Source organism: Centroberyx affinis, unplaced genomic scaffold (genome assembly GCF_046629955.1).
Source record: "Centroberyx affinis isolate AG114_WGS23_722 - 3 ecotype Tasmania unplaced genomic scaffold, CSIRO-AGI_Caff_v1 ptg000131l_1, whole genome shotgun sequence".
Classification (NCBI taxonomy): Eukaryota; Metazoa; Chordata; class Actinopteri; order Beryciformes; family Berycidae; genus Centroberyx; species Centroberyx affinis.
The window spans coordinates 386,524-406,782 of NW_027278831.1; the positions used below are offsets into that span (position 1 = coordinate 386,524).

Genomic DNA, 20,259 nt, shown 5'->3' on the forward strand with positions numbered 1-20,259 from the left:
GGATCCTAATAAAATGAAGCCAAGCCTGTGAAGCTAGTTCAGGCACACAACTCGAGTGGCGCTGCAGCTCCGCACCAGCTGATGTGTCAGCTGAGCATGCATATTGCTATCACCAATTGCATAGGCAGCAGTCTGCTGCTGCTGCCTGTGCATCTCACACCCACCTCCACCAGCAGCATCCACCATGTGGTCTCTGTTTCTTCATGGTTCCCCTGTTGCATTTGATCACTCCCTGTTCTCGCTTGTGACTGGCCTTAAATGACGCTTCACAGGGACTGATATGAAACAGAGCCATGACACCAAAATAAAATCTGTATTTACATTTTTTCTCTATAAAATGTTCATATTGATTGTGAGCTGTCTGATTATAACTAAAGTAAAGTAAAGTTCATAGTGACATATTTGCAACACTTTCTAATTCTTGTGAAGGGATATCAGTATACTGCCCATTATATAACCTGGACAACTCTTGGCCTGCCACAGCACAAGCTGTCAGTGATATTCTTACTTAATACAAAAAACCAAGATGGTAACCTATTATATTTTGTCTGATTAAGGTGAGTGTTATCCACGAGAGACAGGGGTAGAATGGAAACAAAAGAGACAGATAGCAGCACTCAGCACTGCATGGACTAGTGTTTGGTTAAAGCTATTATTTTCTCCACTTTATTACAGTACATATCAACAGACAGATCTGGATGTGTGTGTGTGAGTGTGTGTCTGAACATTAATCCCCTCGGTAAGGAGGGAGGTGGTGGAACCTTCTTTTGTTGTGTGTTCCAGAAAGACCTCATCCCCTTCGCACGCTCAGGCAAGGACAAGGCAACACTATACCATCTCTTCTTTTTCCATCTCTCCTCCTCCTCCTGCTCTCTCCCCCTGTCCTCCGTGGCACGGAACATCTATTGTCCATCCCTCACACACAGGAGTGGAACACACACACACACACACACACAGGAACACACACACACACACACTGCCACCACCACCACCGTCACCACCAGTGCTTCTAACAAACCACAATGATAAGGCTCAAGTGATGATGTGGGTAGCACAAGACTTTCAACATTCCACCACCGCCACCATCAACATCATCATCATCACCCACCCACAGTGGAGACTGCAATATGCTAGACTTTACTATGACACTTGTCTCTTCCTCATCCTCCTCCCCTTCATCATCATCTCCAGCATCATCATCATCAACCATATTTTATTTACCCTGGCTTGCACCCACTGTTTCATTACATGCCTACTTTTGTTGACTTGTCCTCCACCTCCTCATCATTATTATTATCATCCACAAGAACACTATGTTTTCATTCACTGTAGCCGAAAGGCAGTATTTTGTGCCAATATTCAGTATCTTTAAATTTGTCCAATTTCATGCTAAGAAACAGATTTTTGGTAATTTTGTGGCCAGAGGCGCTGAAACAGCGGTTGCGCAATGGCGACACAGTTGCAAAAAGGATTGGATCAAGAGGAATAAAGTACCAATAGGTGTGGTAGAGGCTGGCATCAATTATGGCCAATCAAATCTGCTGCTCTCATCCCCTTGAAAAGCAGCGTGCTCTCCTCCATGGCGCACTGACAGTCTGGTAATGGAGAGGAGAGTCCAGACCGGCTTCTCCCAAGAGGAAAGTGTAAGTGACAGACAATGACTCACACATAAACCACATGTGCATATGCAATTAACTTTGAAGTAGAATAAATGTTTCCATTATTTTGTTGGTTGCCTGTGGTCGTTTTACTGATTAATTAACCATTAAGATAATCATTATTGACTATGTTTATGCACACACAATAAAGCCACAATTGCCAATACTGAGAGTAAGGCAACGATCAAACTAAGCCATTTACATGTTTGCATAAACTGACAACTTCCCATAATAATTTCATTTACTAAATCAAAGGTTTTATTGGCAAGAATCAGCCCTTAATCTAGCCCTGTACAGACTCTTCTTACTCACATTATTGCCTTAATTGCATTAAAATGGTATTTTTGATTTGATTTTTTTGCATGTAAACATACCAACTAGTTGAATAATATGTCAAAGAAAAACAAGTAAGCATAACATACATGAAGGGGTTTCAGCCCTACAGGCTTTAACCCCTAATAATAATAAACATTCATGCATACTTTTGTGGAATCTGATCAAAATGTTACATTTGAATCAATGTAGCTTAAGGGCTTCCCATAGACATCTAGTGTAAACATAATGAATTACACAATAAATATGAAAAATTAATACAAGGCCAATATTAGCCCAGTATATATCGGCAGAGTGATGTATCGGTCTAACATGCACGTTTCATCACATACCCACTTCTACTGTATGATCAAACAACATGAGAGCCACTAATCACTGAATGGGCCACCATACAGCTGGGGAGCGTTCAAAGACTCACAGGTAGGTAGGTAGGCAGGTAGGTGAGGTATGTTGGCTACTGTTGTTACCCTCGCACTCAAACACCCAAACAGACACACACACACACACACACACACGCACAATCTCCCACAAGTGGCACATTCCTTCACTGACATAGCACTGCCCAAACGAGGGGCTCAGGTGTTTCTCCTTTTGTACCTTTACAAACACTAAGAAAAAGACAGAAAGTGAGTGAGACGGACAGAAAGAGAGAGGGAGAGGGAGAGGTATGATGTTTTCCTTTTTCTGCCTCGGCTGTGAAACCCCATCCCTCTTTCATTCTCTCTTTCATTGTGTCAGTTGTGCTTTTGTGTGTGCTGCTGATGAGGCCCCTTTGACACTGAAGAGGTTATCCAGTTGATACCTGACTCCCATTGAAGTCTCTTTTTCTCTCACACACACTCTCTTACATGCACATATGCACAACCCTCTCTCTCTCTCTTTCTTTCTCTCACACATAAGCGTCTCTCTCTCCATTTCTCTCTCTCCTCTTTGTTCCTATGCCTAAGTCACCCCTCTGCCACCCCAACACAGTTACACAGGTCGCACCACAACAAGACACCGCAGAAGAACTGTCTGGAAACACTTACATCACCGTCTAGAGAGGGAAAGAGGGAGGAAAAGAAGAGCGAGAGCATGTGGAGAGACAGAATGTGAGGAGAAGGCAAGAGCGAGATGAGAGACAAACACATACCTGAGTTCCCTTCTCCCCTCCCATCCCATCCGCTATCTCCTTTCCCTTCGTTCCTGCCCCTTGTTTCCTCATCTCCCTCGAGTGATGTAGTGCTAATGAAAGATGGGTCAACTACAATCTCCAGGTGGAGATCAAGATCATTTCAAACAGCAACCATAACCACACACAGCAAAAAAAAAAAAGTATGCATTCATTTTCTTCTCTATTTTCTTGAGTAGACTATATTGTCATTTGACTAAGATGTGATGATACCATTTACTGATTCCAGGAATTTCATAAAGTTTCATTAGCTTGAAAATTTGAGTACTATTTCACAAATAAAAAGGTAGCAGACACAATTTTTGTTGCTTAAACTGATTTTAGGTGTTTACCCTCCACTACATCCCGGCTTCCTTCACTACCACTCCACTTTCTTGCCCCCCCCCCCACCACCACCACCACATTCAGTAGGATCCTGTGGGATTTAAGCTCCATTCCAGAGCTTCTTTATGGTTGTTCATCTGGTGGGATTCTCACGGAAAGCTGCAGAGTCCCCCTCAGATAAGAGGTACCTCGGCTGACAGGCCAAAGTGGCCACCAAGTCATGAGAGAGAGATAAGGTTGGGCGTGTTCTATGTTGCTGCGCTGGGAGTGATGAGACACTGGGGAGTACTGTGTGTGTGTGTGTGTGTGTGTGTGTGTGTGTGTGTGCGTGTGTGTGTGTCTGTGTGTGTTTAAATAACAGCCCGATGACAACTCCTGAAACATATTACAGCTGGTCCATACACCCTCTACCCCACTGCCCCTCACCACCAAAGTCTTTTTATTTATTATTATCGGTTAAATTCTTGACCAGGACATTTCATTCCCCCAAAAGTGTTTAAGAAATAAATCTTTTATTATTGCTAGCTAAACATAGGAAAAGATTAGGCCTAAGCATGTGCCACAGACCAACAATGTAAGATGTAGAAAGATCTGATCTTTGCAACAAAGGGTTAAAAGTTATAATGTAAAGTAGTTGCTTGTGGGTTTTTCTTTTAATACTTCTTTTCACTAATTTCCCCAGAGAGTTTAATAGAAAATTTGGTAAGGAGAAACAGACAGTCATGTTAAGTTCTGTAGCAGGAGCATGATAACTTGAGGAATCCTTGTTTATTTGTACTAATTTTGCTAAAAATGCCCTAACATAACCCTAACACCAGAGTAATTTATGATGAAATGTAAAAAAGATGGAGTGTAAAAATAAGATACCATGAGTCTGGTGATATTTATGTGTCGCAGCTGTCTAAATGTCACTGCATTTTAGGAACTTTTTGCAACAGAATGACTACTTGATTCTGTCCAAATATGTTTAGTACATGGAAATGGATGTTTCATAAAAACTAATTTTGGTATTACAAAAAGTTGCTAATCAAAATTATTATACAATTGTTGTGAAACTGCAATTGCAGTAAAATCAGTTTTAGGCGGCAATGAAAACAAACACAAACAATGATAGTACATTTATGTTTGTTAGTTCAAACCCTCTACACGATAATAGTTTAACGATTTTACAATAATGTTTTATGATTGTGTCATGCAAGATTAGGATAAAGCAGTAAACTTAGGTTATTTCAGAATGACCCAAACATTCATATTTAGAAACTATACAACAAACAAAATGTTTCGCAGAATAATCCATGCTTGTTAATCCATGCTGGTTTGGTAAAACCTGGCTCTGTCCCTAACACTGTTATCTGTAAAGTGAATAAGGCTGTTACACCTGAGAGTGGTAAGACACCTGTCATGATTTCTCAAAGAAGATGAAACTATTATGAGAATATGAATATGGATAATAATGAGATGGGTTTCTGGACCAAATATCTGCAGCAGGATGTTAACCTTAAATCACCATTCAACCTATTGTGATGTGATTGTTGTTTGTGTCCTGCACATCTCACATCTCCCACATTGACATTTTTGCTGCAACTGAGAGCTGATACTATCTCCTATGTTTCATGACTTTGGAAGCAAACCAAACTATTGTATTATGTCAAAGACGCATGGGAAAGAAAATCAACCAGTGTTTTCACTTCCTGGTTTTTGCACTGACAATTTTTCAAGGCCTTAGTCCTCTTTAGTTGGGGTAAAGTGTTCTAAACCCACTGTCCCAGACTGTCTTGTTACAAATACAAAAAGCGTTGTGTTTATCATATTTGGATGCAGCCAAGACAATAATCTAAACCTATAGGATTAAACTTAATCCACGGCAATAAAAAAATGGCCATAAAAGGCTTGAAAGTACACTTTTAAGTGAACATTTTCAAATCACTGAAGTGTCTGGTGATTGAGGTCATTTCTGGACAAGTCCAGAGGACACCAGTATCTCACAAAATCAGCTTACTCTGCAATATGTAGCCTCCTCCTGCCAGAATGGAGGCATGTTGCCACTGACCACTGGAACATCTCTCTCTCTTTGTGTGTGTGTGTGTGTGTGTGTGTGTGTGTGTGCGCACGCGTGCATATGCATATGTTCTCATAGCTATGATATGTGGTCATACTGCGCCTCGGCGTCAGATCATCCAGGATCATTAAACATCCAAACAGACCAATGAGATGGGCCGTTTAACAAACGAACAAAAGGGATTGGCTAGACCACAAGATTTACTGTGAACCTCTCAGAGCACTACACACACACACACACACACACCCACACACACACACACACACACACACACACACACATACAGCTGTTCTAGGTCACAAACTACCACCCTACAGATGATCCGTTTTACAACCAGGCTGGACCAAGTTCAGACAATTGGGACTTGGCAAAGTCAGTAGATAGTTTGAATCCAACCTCAGACTAAACTGGTGTGTGCCTGTGCTTTTGTGTGTCTGTGTGTATCTGTGTGTGTCACAAACTACTTTCTCGTAGGAAACAGAAAACAAAGGAAGCAAGGAAGCAATGTAACAGATGATACTACATGTAGCATGGGCTACTACCATGATACACCAGGAATTGTCCTTTCTATTCATTTTTAATTTGATGTTCCATATACAATTCTAGTTGTCTTTAGTCAGCATACAGTATACTACCTACCAGAGACTTTACTGCCTGCTACCTAATGAGCTCAACCCTACAGCCACTTACTGTTCAATATTAAAGGAACTACTCTACAACTACCAACTTGATACTACAAACATATGTGTCTATGAGACGGTGGGTTTTATTGCGATGGCAAGACTTTGTCCAGGTGCATGTATTCATGCATCCGTGTGTACACAAGCACACATACACACACACTCCAGGGTAGGAATGGGGGGTGTGGTTAGGGCATACAGTAGCAGACAGCCAGAATACCTTGTACACCAGATGTGTCATCGTAATTGTGTGTATGAAGGACCTTAATTGGAAGAGCCTAATGAGTCAGAGTTGTGCTCATAACTTGGTAATTCCTCGTCTAGTAGGGTAGAAATGACTAGGCTATTAGAAAGGTTAGATCAGACCTGATCAGAAAACATGGAGAACCCATGAAAAATGTAGCCCAGAAAACATGAAGATGAAGATCTCCTTCACCCTACCCACCATTTGAAAGGTCACCAATATATTCAGATATATATATATTCAGTTTCTATACATATTCATTAATAGTGTATTTACAAGCCACTTATTATTGCTATCAGTTAACTAGAAGGCTAACAAGTCAAGATAGAATAACAAACAAAAGGTAAAGATATGCATTTAGATATGTTAACACTAGCTAGCTCCAGGGCTATCAAAGCAAACAAAGTTGGCCGCTATTAGAGCCGCTGTACCTGCCATTTTCAAACACCATCAGTGTGCTGTGATCGCTGCATAGCTGCATAGCCGGAGGACTGCAAGTCCAAGCCAAGTCTTTTGGGGGGCATGGGAGGGTGCAACTCTGTGGTAGGAGGACCTTCAAAACACAGCCCCGGCCCGCTCCTGTGTTTTTGAATGCAGAAATCTCAGTAGTGGGTGCAAAATGTAAAAGTATTCGAGTCAATAATCTGCTCTGTTGTTCAAGAAATAGTGTATCTACCAGTGTTCAGTTTAATCAATTATTAAAATTCTTCAAAAAAGCCAAAAGTGACTGTGACCATAAAGAGAAAAAAAACATTACAATATAAAAAATAGTGGCAGAGGGGAATGCCTAGGGGACAACCATGGAAAAAACATGCCAATATCCAAAACCAGGCTGGCTGCAACATTAACCAAACTCTAAGCCACAAAGTTGACATTAGACCCAGTAGTGAGCCTCTTTTAGAAAAGAGACAAAAAACAACAACAAAAAGAGTCATCTCTTTTCTCTCAATGAAAAAACAGGGTGGTTCCGCAGATGTAAAACTGTTTCCGACAAGTTAGCTATAGCACTCTCGGGAACTGACTGGACAACATTGATGCCAAGCGCAAACTACACGACCTGTAGTTTGTTGAGACGTAGTGGTGTGCACATTACATGATGTGGCACAGACAGGGGGTCACTCATTAGAAGATTCTTTTCTTGGATTTCGTCGTGAGGGACCCCACTGTTGCGGAAACAAATGTAAAATGTGACTGTTTTTTACTGGAGGAGAGAATTTGGAGGAGAGAATGGTTGGGGGTACGTGGGCAGCATCGGTTGTCTGTTCTGCAGAGAAAGCTGGAGGTAAATCAAAATGATATTGTTGTGTTATCTTGTAGTTTCCAACTCTTCCATCCAGAGGTTTCCAACATGGTTGAAAACCTCTGGATGTCAGAGATGGCTCAAATACTGGGTCAGACTGCCTCTCTGCCCTCTCAAACTTAACGAACTTTGGTGACAGCCACGCGCACCAAGTTGGATCCAACATGAAGTTTTTGTCTCAAATCTTGTCTTGGACAGCTAAAGCGGGCTTAAAGTCTTACAGTGTGCGCCTGGCTTAGTTAAGCCTGCAAGTCCTCAGCAACCCCTGACAACAGCAACAAAATAAAATAATGGTCATTAGCAGAAGGAATACAACCCAAAATATCAACCAGCAAAATGCACAAGCAATGAGTCAGCACTCAGTCCTAACAACTGCCAAACTCTCCATTTCCGATTCTCTGTGCAGCTCCATACACACACCCATTGCTCCAGGACAGGCTAGCACAGAATTAAACTTAAGTAAGCCCACACCAAGCAAACAAGCACAGATCCTGTACAGACCCACAGCGCGTGTGTTCAATTCTACGCACTGATGCAATGCGACTCGGTTAAATTACCTAATTCCACTAACGATACTTAAAGGAATAGTTCACCCAGAAATGAAAATTCAGTCATTATCTACTCACCCCCATGCCGATGGAAAGTCGGGTGAAGTTTCTTAGTCCACAAAACAGTCCTTGAGCTTCACAGCAAAACAGCGTTGCAGCATTCTCCTAAACAACCGAAGTTGCTGGGGAATTGTTTTAAAACGTAAAAAAAAACAACCGAAAAAAAACATAAAATGGCTCCATACAGCTCGTCCGGCGTAATCCAAGTCTCCAGAAGCCCCGAGATCCCAAGTTGACTTGAAAAGACGTCATTTACACCCTTTTTTTACCCGAAATCTTCACTGTAGCCGCTGAGCTCAAAGCCGCGTTCACGTTAGCGTGGACCCCGTCTGAAGTGGGTGCACGAGCTGAGTTTTAAAACGTCCCCAGCAACTTCGGTTGTTTAGGAGAATGCTGCAACGCTATTTTGCTGTGAAGCTCCAGGACTGTTTTGTGGACTAAGAAACTTCACCCGACTTTCCATCGGCATGGGGGTGAGTAGATAATGACTGAATTTTCATTTTTGGGTGAACTATTCCTTTAAATACCACAAGATGATGTCACCTACCGTTAAAAGTTTGTAAGGCAGCGAAGACGAGTGACTGTCTGCAAATCCCTGTTACTGACTGTGGAATGTTAAGTTTCACGTTTGGTTTCACACCGGGAGACTGCGGATTGAGTTCAATGCTGCTGGTCTGCTGTTACAGACATGATATAATGCGACATCAGGCGCATCAGAGATCGATTTAGATCCACTTCTATACAGACCAACTTTTGATTTTGTGCCTCTGTATGGGAAACACTGCATCTCACAGTCATAAACGCCCTCTAGAGGCCATCTGACGAAGCGCATCATCTCACTAATGCCGCTTTTCCACCGGATGGTACCGGCTCAACTCGCCTCGACTCGACTCGACTCGACTCTACTCGCTTTTGGTAGTACCACTTGGTTTTCCACTGCAGATAGTACCCCCTCAATGTGCCTCCTCCCCCACAACTGGTCGTCATAGCGACACCGTGACGCCGCCTGAAACTGCCGTGATGTCATCTTCAATGCGACACACACAGCAGCAATGGAGGATATGGAAGGGATGGTGTTCTTGATTCTCGGTATGTGGCTCTTAGTCACAGCAAGGAGACAGGTTTTATTTCAGAACAGGCTGAAGGCAGCAAGCCAAAAGACTGCTCTCTGGCTGCTCAAGGCGACGCAAGATGGTAAGCTAACCTGGTAGCTAACGTTAGCATATATGTCCCGTGTCGTGCAATGATGACGATTCTCTCTGACCAATCAGTAGTCTGCAGTGTTTTTACGTCACCTTTTGGTATCGCCTCAGCTCGCTTGGAACCTCGACGGAGGTGCTACCAAAAAAAGTACCAGGTACCAGGTAATATGGTGCCTGGTACCTGCTACTTGCCCAATGGAAAACCAAAAAAGTGAGTAGAGTCGAGTCGAGTCGAGCCGGTACCATGCGGTGGAAAAGCGGCTTTTGTGTTACCTGACTGCCTGCCTGACTGCCCAACCTGAATTTGCCGTGTGATGCCCTCGGCTGCGCCGTGGGAAGAGTCATATTAGTATGTATTCCTCCTTGTGTCTCTGCACCTCCATTGCAACTCTCCCATCTATCTCTGCATCTCCCGAGTGAGCCGTGCACTTTGGAAATCTCTGGGGTAGGTGAAATCAACGCAATTTTGGGAACAAACTAAGCATCATATGAGAGTTCATCCTAGCTAGATTTTTAAGCCTATGTTTTTTCTTCCATACCTTAGCTTGAGTGAGTCCAAATTTGATCTTTTAGTATTGATCATTAAAATGGAGTGCAAAGATACAGAATACATTGCCAGAAATGTATTCAGAGCATTCATACCCAGTCTAATAATTTATCACATTGACCAAATGATCTTTTGTCAGTCATCAGTAATTGCTCCACTTGTCCCAGAAATGTAGTTGATATCAGCATGTTTGGAAGTTTTTGGTTGCAAATGATATTGGATTCAGGGGCTTTGCCACAGCTTAGGGTTTACTGATTGATGCTTGTGTCCCTCTCTGTCTCTTTACATTTCTATGCACATTGTAGCTGGATTACGTCCAGACTACATAAAATTCCAGTCACAGTGTGAGCCTGACCACTTCCGTATCTGGTTCTGAAGATCTGATAGTGTAACAGTTGGCTGAGATTATGGTGTTTAAAAAAAAAAACAACCCTGGGAAAACCATGACATGGGAATTGGGGTATAAATGCCCACCACAGGGATTCTTGAACTAATTAACTATCAAATTTTCCATACCACAAATATTGTCAAGGATTTCCACCCTGATGTTTTCATTTTTTGTGGAATGGCTACAGTAAGGCCAAATCAGTTTCAACATCTAGTAGTGTGAATCCCCCCTTAATTTGCATAGGTTGGGTTTCCTAACCATTCAGTGTAAATGTAATTTGTTTCTTTTCGTGTTTCTTTTTTGCCCCTACAACTCTCGCCTAGCCACAGGAGAATAACAAAGTGATGCTAAGTGGTCTTTGAAGATGTTTCAATAAACATTTTCTTTCTCAGGACTTTGTGATGCCTCTGCTTTAATGACACACATGCACAAACACACAGAGACACAGAGGTACACACACACAGACACCACTCTAAATGATTCCTGCCTTACTTCAGAGGAAAATCCCATTCCCTCGCTTCTCTCCGCTACATTAACCAGCCCCTCACCTCTCCTCTCCTCTCTCCTCATTCCCCTCTCCTCTCATCCTGCCATCCCTCCCTCTCAACAATTTACATCCAGTGGTTGAGAAGCAGCTGGACAATAAAAGCAGCTTAAAAGGACACACTCCCACCATGTTTATGTTAGCCAGCTTTGAGCAGGAATGAAACTGAACAGTAAAGAGGCCAGTTGTGTTGCTTGCTAGCCAGGTTAGTGTGTCTACATTTATCTCTAGCTGTCGCAGTCAAAACGACTTTAGGACAGTCTGGGGCAGACATTATGTGTGTGTGTGTGTGTGTGTGTGTGTGTCCATGGGACTATGTATGCAAGAGGCCTAGGTCTGGGGGCTTTTAAGACAACCCTCAATAACACAGTTTCTCCAAACAAGCTGTTGGGAAGATCAGATAGTGTCGTTGGGACATTATGGGAGAGAGCAAGATCCAGGATGAAAGAGATTCTCTTGGCAAGAGCTCTACCATTCTTACCCTAGACCCATAATACACCATCATTCTACCTGTAGTTATAACAAGACCAACGCAGCAGTGATGGATATGGATGGTGGATCTCTTATTTGATTCAATTTAGCCTTTACTCAACAGATGGTGGTGGTTTGCTCGATGAAAGTAAAATATTATAGTAAAAGCTTGGGAGGCGTTCATTTCCAATGCTGGAAGTGTTGGTGAAAGTAATGTTGTGCACGTTGCACATTATATGTTATTGATGATAACAAACCTTCTTGTTGAATGTAAGTTAATTGTTGTACTACTTGCTAGGCAAGATCAGACAGTGTACCACAATTAGAAGGGAGCGATAAGGGACTCAGAGACGGGATAAAAAGGGTTCCTCCAAACAGTTTCACTGTGCTTACTCTGGGCCCATAACAGATAATTACTCAGCTAACAGACAAATACCAGCAGTTAGCAAGACCAATATATCCATTAAGTATAGGGATGATTAATCTTTTATTTAACATAATTTAAATTTGTATTTGACTTGGATGTTCCACTGGAGTCTAGGATCTAGGAAAAAAACGGGTTGGTGGCAATATTTCAAAAGCCACATTTACACAAGTAGTTTTGAGTCATAATATTGCCATCTACTGCCGTATTCAATAGGCTTGATATGATGTGGCCAGAATAATTTTACAGATGTTTAATTTATTAAAATGTAGCCTATTTGAGTATGAAATAGCATATGGAATCCAACACTTTCCTAAAATATGGTTGAGAACACAAAGTCGGCTGTGGGCTTAGCCTATATGCTGGTGAGTAAGCACATAACACGAGCAGTAATGTGTTTTAATGAGCCCGCGCCTGGGGGTTGGAGGATACATTTTTCCAATTTGGGTCCTGAACTGAAAATGTTTAATGATGCCTCCTTTGATTTCAGTCTGTATATGACCATATAGCATGTTGTAGCAGATACTGTATGTGGTCCATGTTTTAAACTGCGATTTGGTTGGAAGACATGATAAACAGATGCTGATCCCGATAAAAAGGCTTATTGGCGAACAGTTTCATCCCATAGCACAACCACATCCTCTGGCCTCACTTAGACACACTCACACACACACATACAAACACCACAGGACAATCTAGTCTGATCTGTGGTGGGCGACACATGTACACATCTCTCCAATCACACATAGTTTCAGCTGCACGCCTTTCAACAAGGATTACTTCATGTGCGTGTGCATACTGTGTGTACGCTCTCTCTCACACACACACACACACACATACATACACGCACAAACACTCACCACTAAGGGTCTGTGGGTTTGGAGCTGTAGATAGCTTGGAGGGTTTAGGGGTCTGAGGTTGGAGCTCATCACAGAATCAGACACACAAAGGCTTCAAGCTGTCTCAGTAACGTTAATTTAAAATGGACTTCTTGAACTAACAGCACTCCACTGGAAACTGTGTGATTCTTAAAAATACTAGTAGTGGGTAGTGAATGGGGGGGGAAAGGAAAGGATGTGAGGAAGCCATTTTATAATATTGAAACACTCTGTACTGTCATTTCAGGCAGGAGGATTAAAAATAAGTTAGTTATAGGGCAAAGGGATGATTTTTTTTTTTTACTTTAATAGAATATTGCTGTAACGCGGAGCAGGGAATACCTGAGCTGCGTGTGTTTCCAGTATGGTGTTCGATAATTGAACAATATAGTACTAGTACTACTACATGCTACAAATTTTAAAAACGCACTTCTCTTATGCATGTTTTCTACTCACGCACATGCTCATGCACGCACAATGAGCTTATCAAACATCTACATAGCATGTCCCCTCATTCAGAAACATTCACTCACCAAAAACACTTTCCATAAATAATTAAATACCCTCTTTACCAAATCGCATGCAACAGCAGGCAAAACAAATCACGTTTTTTCCAGAGAGTAGTTAAAGGAGAGGAAGGATGGAGGCTTATTGTGGCTGGAACATGCTGGCTATCCTTCAGCGCTCTGGATAAATACTGGTGGTGTGACAATAGACCAGCTTGAGCTGAGCAGGCTGTCACCTCACCACTTATCGGACCTGGGATCTCCTAGATCTGCTCTCCCTCTCTCACTCTCTCTCTCTCTCTCTCTCACACACACACACACACACACACACCACAAAGACAGACCCTCCAGATACATATGTGCTCAATCCATCGCCAATATCTGCAGATACTATTATACTATTATTTTAAAAGGGGTAAAGATAGTAAAAGGAACAGCTTCTACATGCTGAACACATTCAAACACATGCGCACACACACACACACACACACACACACACACACAGTTCTTTATAGTTAGAAATTTTTCAACCCTTTTTTCTATCTCTATCTCTGTATCTCGCCTCTCCTGTGGGAGTGACAGTTCTCCTCAGATCTCCTCCAGGCTGAGAGCAGATAAGAGCCTGTCTGAGTGCTACTTGTTACAGGATGAAGCCACCCTCATCACACACACATGCAATCCCTTTCTTCATAAATCTATCTACTGTCTATCTACTCTATCTACGCAGGCACCACTCCCCTGCTAAGTACCTCCAGTTCACTCGCCACTGATGAATAGCAATCAAGTGCTGTTTGTAGGTGAAAATGTCACAGGAACCGATATTTACATTTTGGTTATTATCACAACCCTCATGACAGACTCATGCAATCCTATTCTACTGCACAGTAATACTTGGGGGCTACAGAGGTGGTTTTCACTGAATTGTAGAGATGCTCTTTGCATGAGACAGAATGCAGTTTGCAGGCTGGATTGCATGTGGGGACGCCATGGCAAACACAAACAATCCCCCGGCTGTTTTTAAAGGTCTTATTTGTGTGACTGTCTTTAAATGTCTCCTTGGTAACCATGTGTTGTATTTACACCTTTAGCAAACCACATCCTCGACCATGACTTCCTCTTGAACTCCTCAGCTGCATTTAATTTCCATTTCAGTGTGATAAACTATTTGGAAACAGCCAAATTGCACTTCTTGAGCATTTCCTACAGACGGGTTTTCCCAAAACTTTATTTGGCCAACCTAAAAAGTTTTTATGTTTTTTTTTGTTCCTTTTCCTGACAGCCTCAAAGAAAATGTGAATGCCAAGAACATATATTTCTTTAATCTGCTTTGACATAAATCTTCCCAAGGAGGTTCATTTGTGTCTTGTGGACTTCTGAGCGGAGAATCACTGGTATGAATCCCTGTACTGTCTGGGTAAAACAGGGTGGGAGAAGCTAATCAACAACTAGCTAGTCAACAACTCGTCAACGTACCATTGAGCAAGGCAGTGAACCTCTAACTGCTCCAGGGAAACTACTTATTGGTCAAAAGTACAAGACTGTAGTACTGGGCAGATTCCAGGTGTATGTGTGCATATGTGTATGTGTATAACTCTCCTTCCCCATTGCTGCAAATAAGAATTCAACTGAAAACGTATTTGTATATAGTTACTAAATGAGGTTTTGCTTTTGCTCTTAAAGGCTTCTTGTGTGCTCTTGAGTCTTCAGCTCCCCAAACCAATGCAAAACTGCACTGGCAACATTACCATCAAAGCCTTTGTAGACCTCAGGGAAAACTCATTCACTCACTCATATTCTGGATTTAAGAGTTTGTCAGGAAAGGGATAACAGCTTAGGCAGTATCAGATGTAAATACAGGTTTATTAGGGATGAAAATGTTCCATGATAAACAATAGAGGAAAAAAAAAAACATTCACAGTACATTTCATTCATCTCCCTAACATGGTGCATTGAAATGTCATAAACCTCCGAAGTCCCATATCCCGTATCAAAACGTTGATCGCTCTACACAAATAGGGATGCCTCTTTACAAAAATACTCTCCTGTGGGGAAAAAAATATAATGGGGGACACCTTGGCCTCAGTACAATTATCAAAAAGATTTTCCATCTTCCTTAATTTGATCATTATCTCAGTAAATGGCAACAATATACAAATGTGGTGTTGTAATATCTTCAATCTAATGGACTAAATTGACACGCCGCTCTAAGTGTAACAACAATAACCCTTCATGAGTACTAATAAGGTTTGCACCTCTAAACTTGCAAAACATAAAGTAGCCAGCAGTAAACTGAGGTTTGATGGTTAAAAGCTAAATGTTAACACAAAATGAAAGGCAATTGGTCAGGTTTAGGTTACATGAGAAGTGATTGGTTAAGGTCAATGGAAGAAAACTGGTCAGTTACAGATTCTATGGTAGATTCCATAAAAGGTGATTGGTCAAATGAAGGTTCTATGAAAAGCTATTGGTCATTTTATGCTCTATGTAGAGGTAGGATAGTTGTCATGGTCAATGTATCAGGTCCCATGATGAAAACATCAGATAGATTAGCAGGTCTGGTTCTCCATTCTGCATCTGAACTTCATACAGTACTTGTGTAGATTTAAAAGGACTGAATTAGTTAAAAGGAAGACTGCTGACATGGCATCTCATGAACCGTCTTTACACAAAACACTTGGACCAGGAAACTAGCTGTGTTGAGTCGGCTTCATCTTTTGATGACAGAAGATGACAAGCTGGTTTAAAGACTTGCCCCATTTCTGATTCACCATTCAATTTAGTATACTGTGGCCATCCAAACCTGGTAAAGTTTCTGTATAATATAAAGCTATTTGGCAATGCAAATGGTATGGTAATCATTACCTGCATTGTACATATTGCATCGGCAAAAGGATTTATTTTTATTTTTTTAACAGACAGCATGAAACACTGAGGCGACGATTACGTTTAAGTCCTTGATTAATTAATATGAGCTATAACTTGCTAATACTGTCTGACAACCTTAAACTAACACCTGCTTAGCAATAAAAAGTGAAGTGCAAAAAATTATCAAAGGATGATCCCACAGCACCTGCTTCATACTGGTATTTTTAATTTGGTCAGCTCAACTGTGTAAAGACGGTTGTAGAGTTGTCATTTTGTGTGTAGCCAGTCGCAAATTTGTATAGAACAGGGACCGAAACTAGTTTGCATTGTATAAGGGCCTTAGAGTCTATCCAAACCAGTGTGAAGGGGGAAGGTTTGGCACAAGTTTATGTATATGGCATAATAAAAAAAAATTCAATTCATAAATGCTTGCTCAATTATGAAGAATAACATAATTCATAAGCGCTGAGAGGTGGGGAAAAATTAAACCATAACTGTATTGCTTTTAGACTTGCATCAGTTGTATCATATGATCCCTATCTGTCAGTCAGGTTAACGTTTGGCCTTACTTTAGTTTACGCGTAGTGATCCTTCATATCCCTGTAGAACAATAATGAGGACACACATATTGGAGTGGTTGAGGACAAAATCAAGCCACAGTCACTTTAAAAATCCTTCCTCACCATAAAGGTCAAAGGCTTGAATCATATGTACTATAACATCTTCACCACCATGTCACACAGGATAATTAAAACACACCTGGGTCAAAAACATCATAAAATCCATTCAATTACCAAGAGCGTTTTGTAGGAGTAGCATAACCTTTACTGGGATTGAAAGACAGCTGGGGTCTTACATTTACAGGTCAAATCACTTTGTTTTATTGTTTTAAATGAATAATAGAGGATATCTGAATGGATTTCAAACAGTTTTTGGATCCATGTGTGATTACTGCACAAAAAGGCACAGGGGTCACAAAGACACACTCAAGTGAAAAGAAAAAAAGCAAATAGTATGACTAGAAACTGTTTGGATGACTGGCTATGGCTTTGCATACTGGTAACAAAAGCTTCTAAAATATGACCAAATTGAGACTTTATAGGTCTATGATAATTATAAGGGCCAAATACAAAAACTTCTTGCTACAGTATAAAACTGGAACTGAATGAACTACTTTACAAAAATGTTGCACTATCCTGCTTTTTCCCTTTTTACTTGTACAGAAAAGGAAGGTATTAAGAGGAAAACACACTTGGTGTGACATAAGCATTTGTTAAGCAAATAGATCTATCAAAGTGAACACCTATTTATCATTCTGTAATAATAGCAAACACTAGAGAAAAAGAGGGAGGAAAATCTTTACAGTGGGGGAAGAAACGTTAATGCTACAGTCTCATTCTCTCATACAGGAGCTCTTTCTCTCTAAGGATGAGTTTTAACGGGTCAACTCGGTATCTCCACTTTAAATCCCTATTCATTCCAATTCAGCTAATAAAAGGTTTCACTGTTGTCTATTTCTAAAATTCCTTAACATTGAAATTTAACATATCTAACATCTTAATACATCCATATTTTTGATTGTTGTTTTAAATTACTATAAGTGACTGAAATGAAGTTGACACTCAATGTCACTTGCTGCCCAGAGTGTACGGAGCACCTGCACCTGGTTGACGCACCCGCCCTTTAATTTCTATAAACAAAAGAAGTGTCAAATGCATCAAGAGAAAAACCAAACATTCTATACTTAAGCACACCACCACAGTGGGAGCGGTAAAATCAGCAGAAATCTACTGTTTTCCTTGGCTCCCGCTCCGCAAGCACATTTTCTATGACAAAATTTGTCATTTCTTTCATTTATAGATCCTGGGCAGGGTTTACCGAAAGCATTTTATCTTAACGATCATCTTTGTCTGATCGTAAGTAAGCCAGTGGAACAAAGATGATCTTAATGCTGAGATACTTTCGGGAAACTGTGCCTCGTTGTCCTCGACCTTCCCCTCTCCACTTGTGCTCTTCATGGAGGACTCTGTTCAGGGCGGAGCCATCTTACTGACTCTGGGTCTCGCGGACCTTGGCTTGCAGGGCATCACAAGTCTTCTTGGCATCGCCTAGCAACATGGCAGTGTTGGGCTTGTAGAAGATGGGGTTGTCAACAGCCGCGTAACCCACACCCAGGGAACGCTTCATCACAACCACCTGGATGGAGGGGCAGACATTCACACAGATAAACAAAACGCACTCTCATTAGAATCTCATGAGTATTGAAGTTTTTAAAAAGGAGTTCTGGGATCTGTAGACTCTCATAACTACCCCAACTCTTTCTAAAGTAAAACCAGAGATTTTTCCCTGTCCCTCCCATTCTCTCTCCCTTCACAACCTCCGTCTACTGACCTTGTATTTCTCCAGATGCTGAAAGATAGTTGGAACGCTGCAGCAGCGGTACAAGACAAACAAATCAACAACTCCGAAGGAAAACCAATCGAAGGTGACAAGGAAATGTTCTCCACTAACGAGGTGATTCAGTTCTTGTGCAAACCAAGTACAAACAATGCAGTTCACTAACAAACTCACTCACACCTACACACACACACACACACAACCCCGCCTCCCTTACATCCATTCTCTTCCTCCCTTTGCTTTCTGCTCCCTTCTATGCTGATGTGCTTTCTCCACCTCTCTCCTCCTTTCTCCTCTCCTCTTTCCCATCCATAATGCATTGGCCTCATGGTTCCATTTGGGACAAGGGTGCAACCAAAGGTAAATCAGCTAAGCCATCAGCACCAGCAAGAGTGAAACAGGCAAGCAAACAGGCTTATGCAGAGCACACTGCCCTCTTGAATGTGCACAGTGTTTGGGCACACAGGGCATGGGACGGCAGTGTAGCCTGCTGGTTAGGAAGACTATCCTGTAAGTGGAAGGTCTCGGCTTCAATCCCAGCAGCAGCCATGTGTTCTGTTTAAGTGTCCTTGAGCAAGACACAGAACCCCTAAGTGCTCACTCATTGTCAACTAAATGACTAAAATGTTAGGTTAAAGCTTCACTATGCTAAGATTTTTATGCAAAAAACCCCACTTGAGTCAGAATTCTGAGATTTATTTTAGAACTCATACAGTCAGTCAGGTGACCCTTCTTCCATAGGACTACCATTTTAAACTATGCTGCAATTTTTTCACAACTTTCAAAAACGACCTATGTGAATCAATTGAATATGAATGAGAGCCTAAATGTTTTGAATCTTTATTACTGGCGCATCTGCTTATACCAAGCTCCTTGATGTAACGTCTGGGAATCTGTGCTAGCATGGCTAATGTTCTCGTACCAGATGTGCCTAACAAGCTAGTCTTCCTCTTTACCTCCCTATAAAACCATATGTATAATTCAGAGACACAGGGGAACACGGGGAATAAAAAAACATGCAATCTATGTAGAGAGCTGCACACATAGACACACGCTGTATGTATATACACAAATAAAGACATAAAAGCCTACAGTCTACACATACAGTAGAATTTTCCCTCTGTCTGGCAGCGGGGTGTGGGAGCAGAGTAATTTTGGTAAACAGACCTGAAACCCCCCTGGCCCAAATCAGCTCCTCAACCCCTTTGAAAAATGGTTCTTATTTATACTATGGGACAATTATGGGCCAACTAGTATAGACTAATTATACCCTTACTATCCTATATAGTTTGGTTTGGATAAAAAACATAAGGCCACATGATGAATTTTCATTATGTTTTACCTTTATTCTAGCAGTGTGGTGCCACCGCTGCTGAATGAATGCAGTGTAAACATTTTTTTAACAAACTATGTACAGTATGTATTTCACATGACAGTGACAGAGGTAAAGGACTAAAAGTAGTTTATGCGTTAAGTGTGTGTTCTCACCTTACTCTGTACGCATGTGTCTTTGGGCACCGGAACATAAACATGAAGGTATATGAATGAGTATCTGAATGTGTTTGTGGCAGGGCTTGGAAACAGGGCTTTTTCATTCGATTCGTTCTGAGCAGCACCAACATTTTAAAAAATTGTTCCACCCCCTAGAAATCATTAGCTA

The 20,259-nt window shown here is 41.4% G+C and overlaps 1 protein-coding gene across 1 annotated transcript in view; it reads right to left on the bottom strand.

Annotated features, from left to right (window-relative positions):
• Nucleotides 1-15,178: 15,178 nt before the first annotated feature.
• The window catches only part of nnt (nicotinamide nucleotide transhydrogenase), a 46,584-nt gene continuing 41,503 nt past the window's right edge, over nt 15,179-20,259 (bottom strand). Inside the window, exon 22 of the mRNA XM_071530368.1 lies at nt 15,179-18,398. Within this exon, the coding sequence (XP_071386469.1) occupies nt 18,249-18,398 (150 nt within the window). The 3' untranslated portion in view covers nt 15,179-18,248. The remainder of the gene's footprint in view (nt 18,399-20,259) is intronic.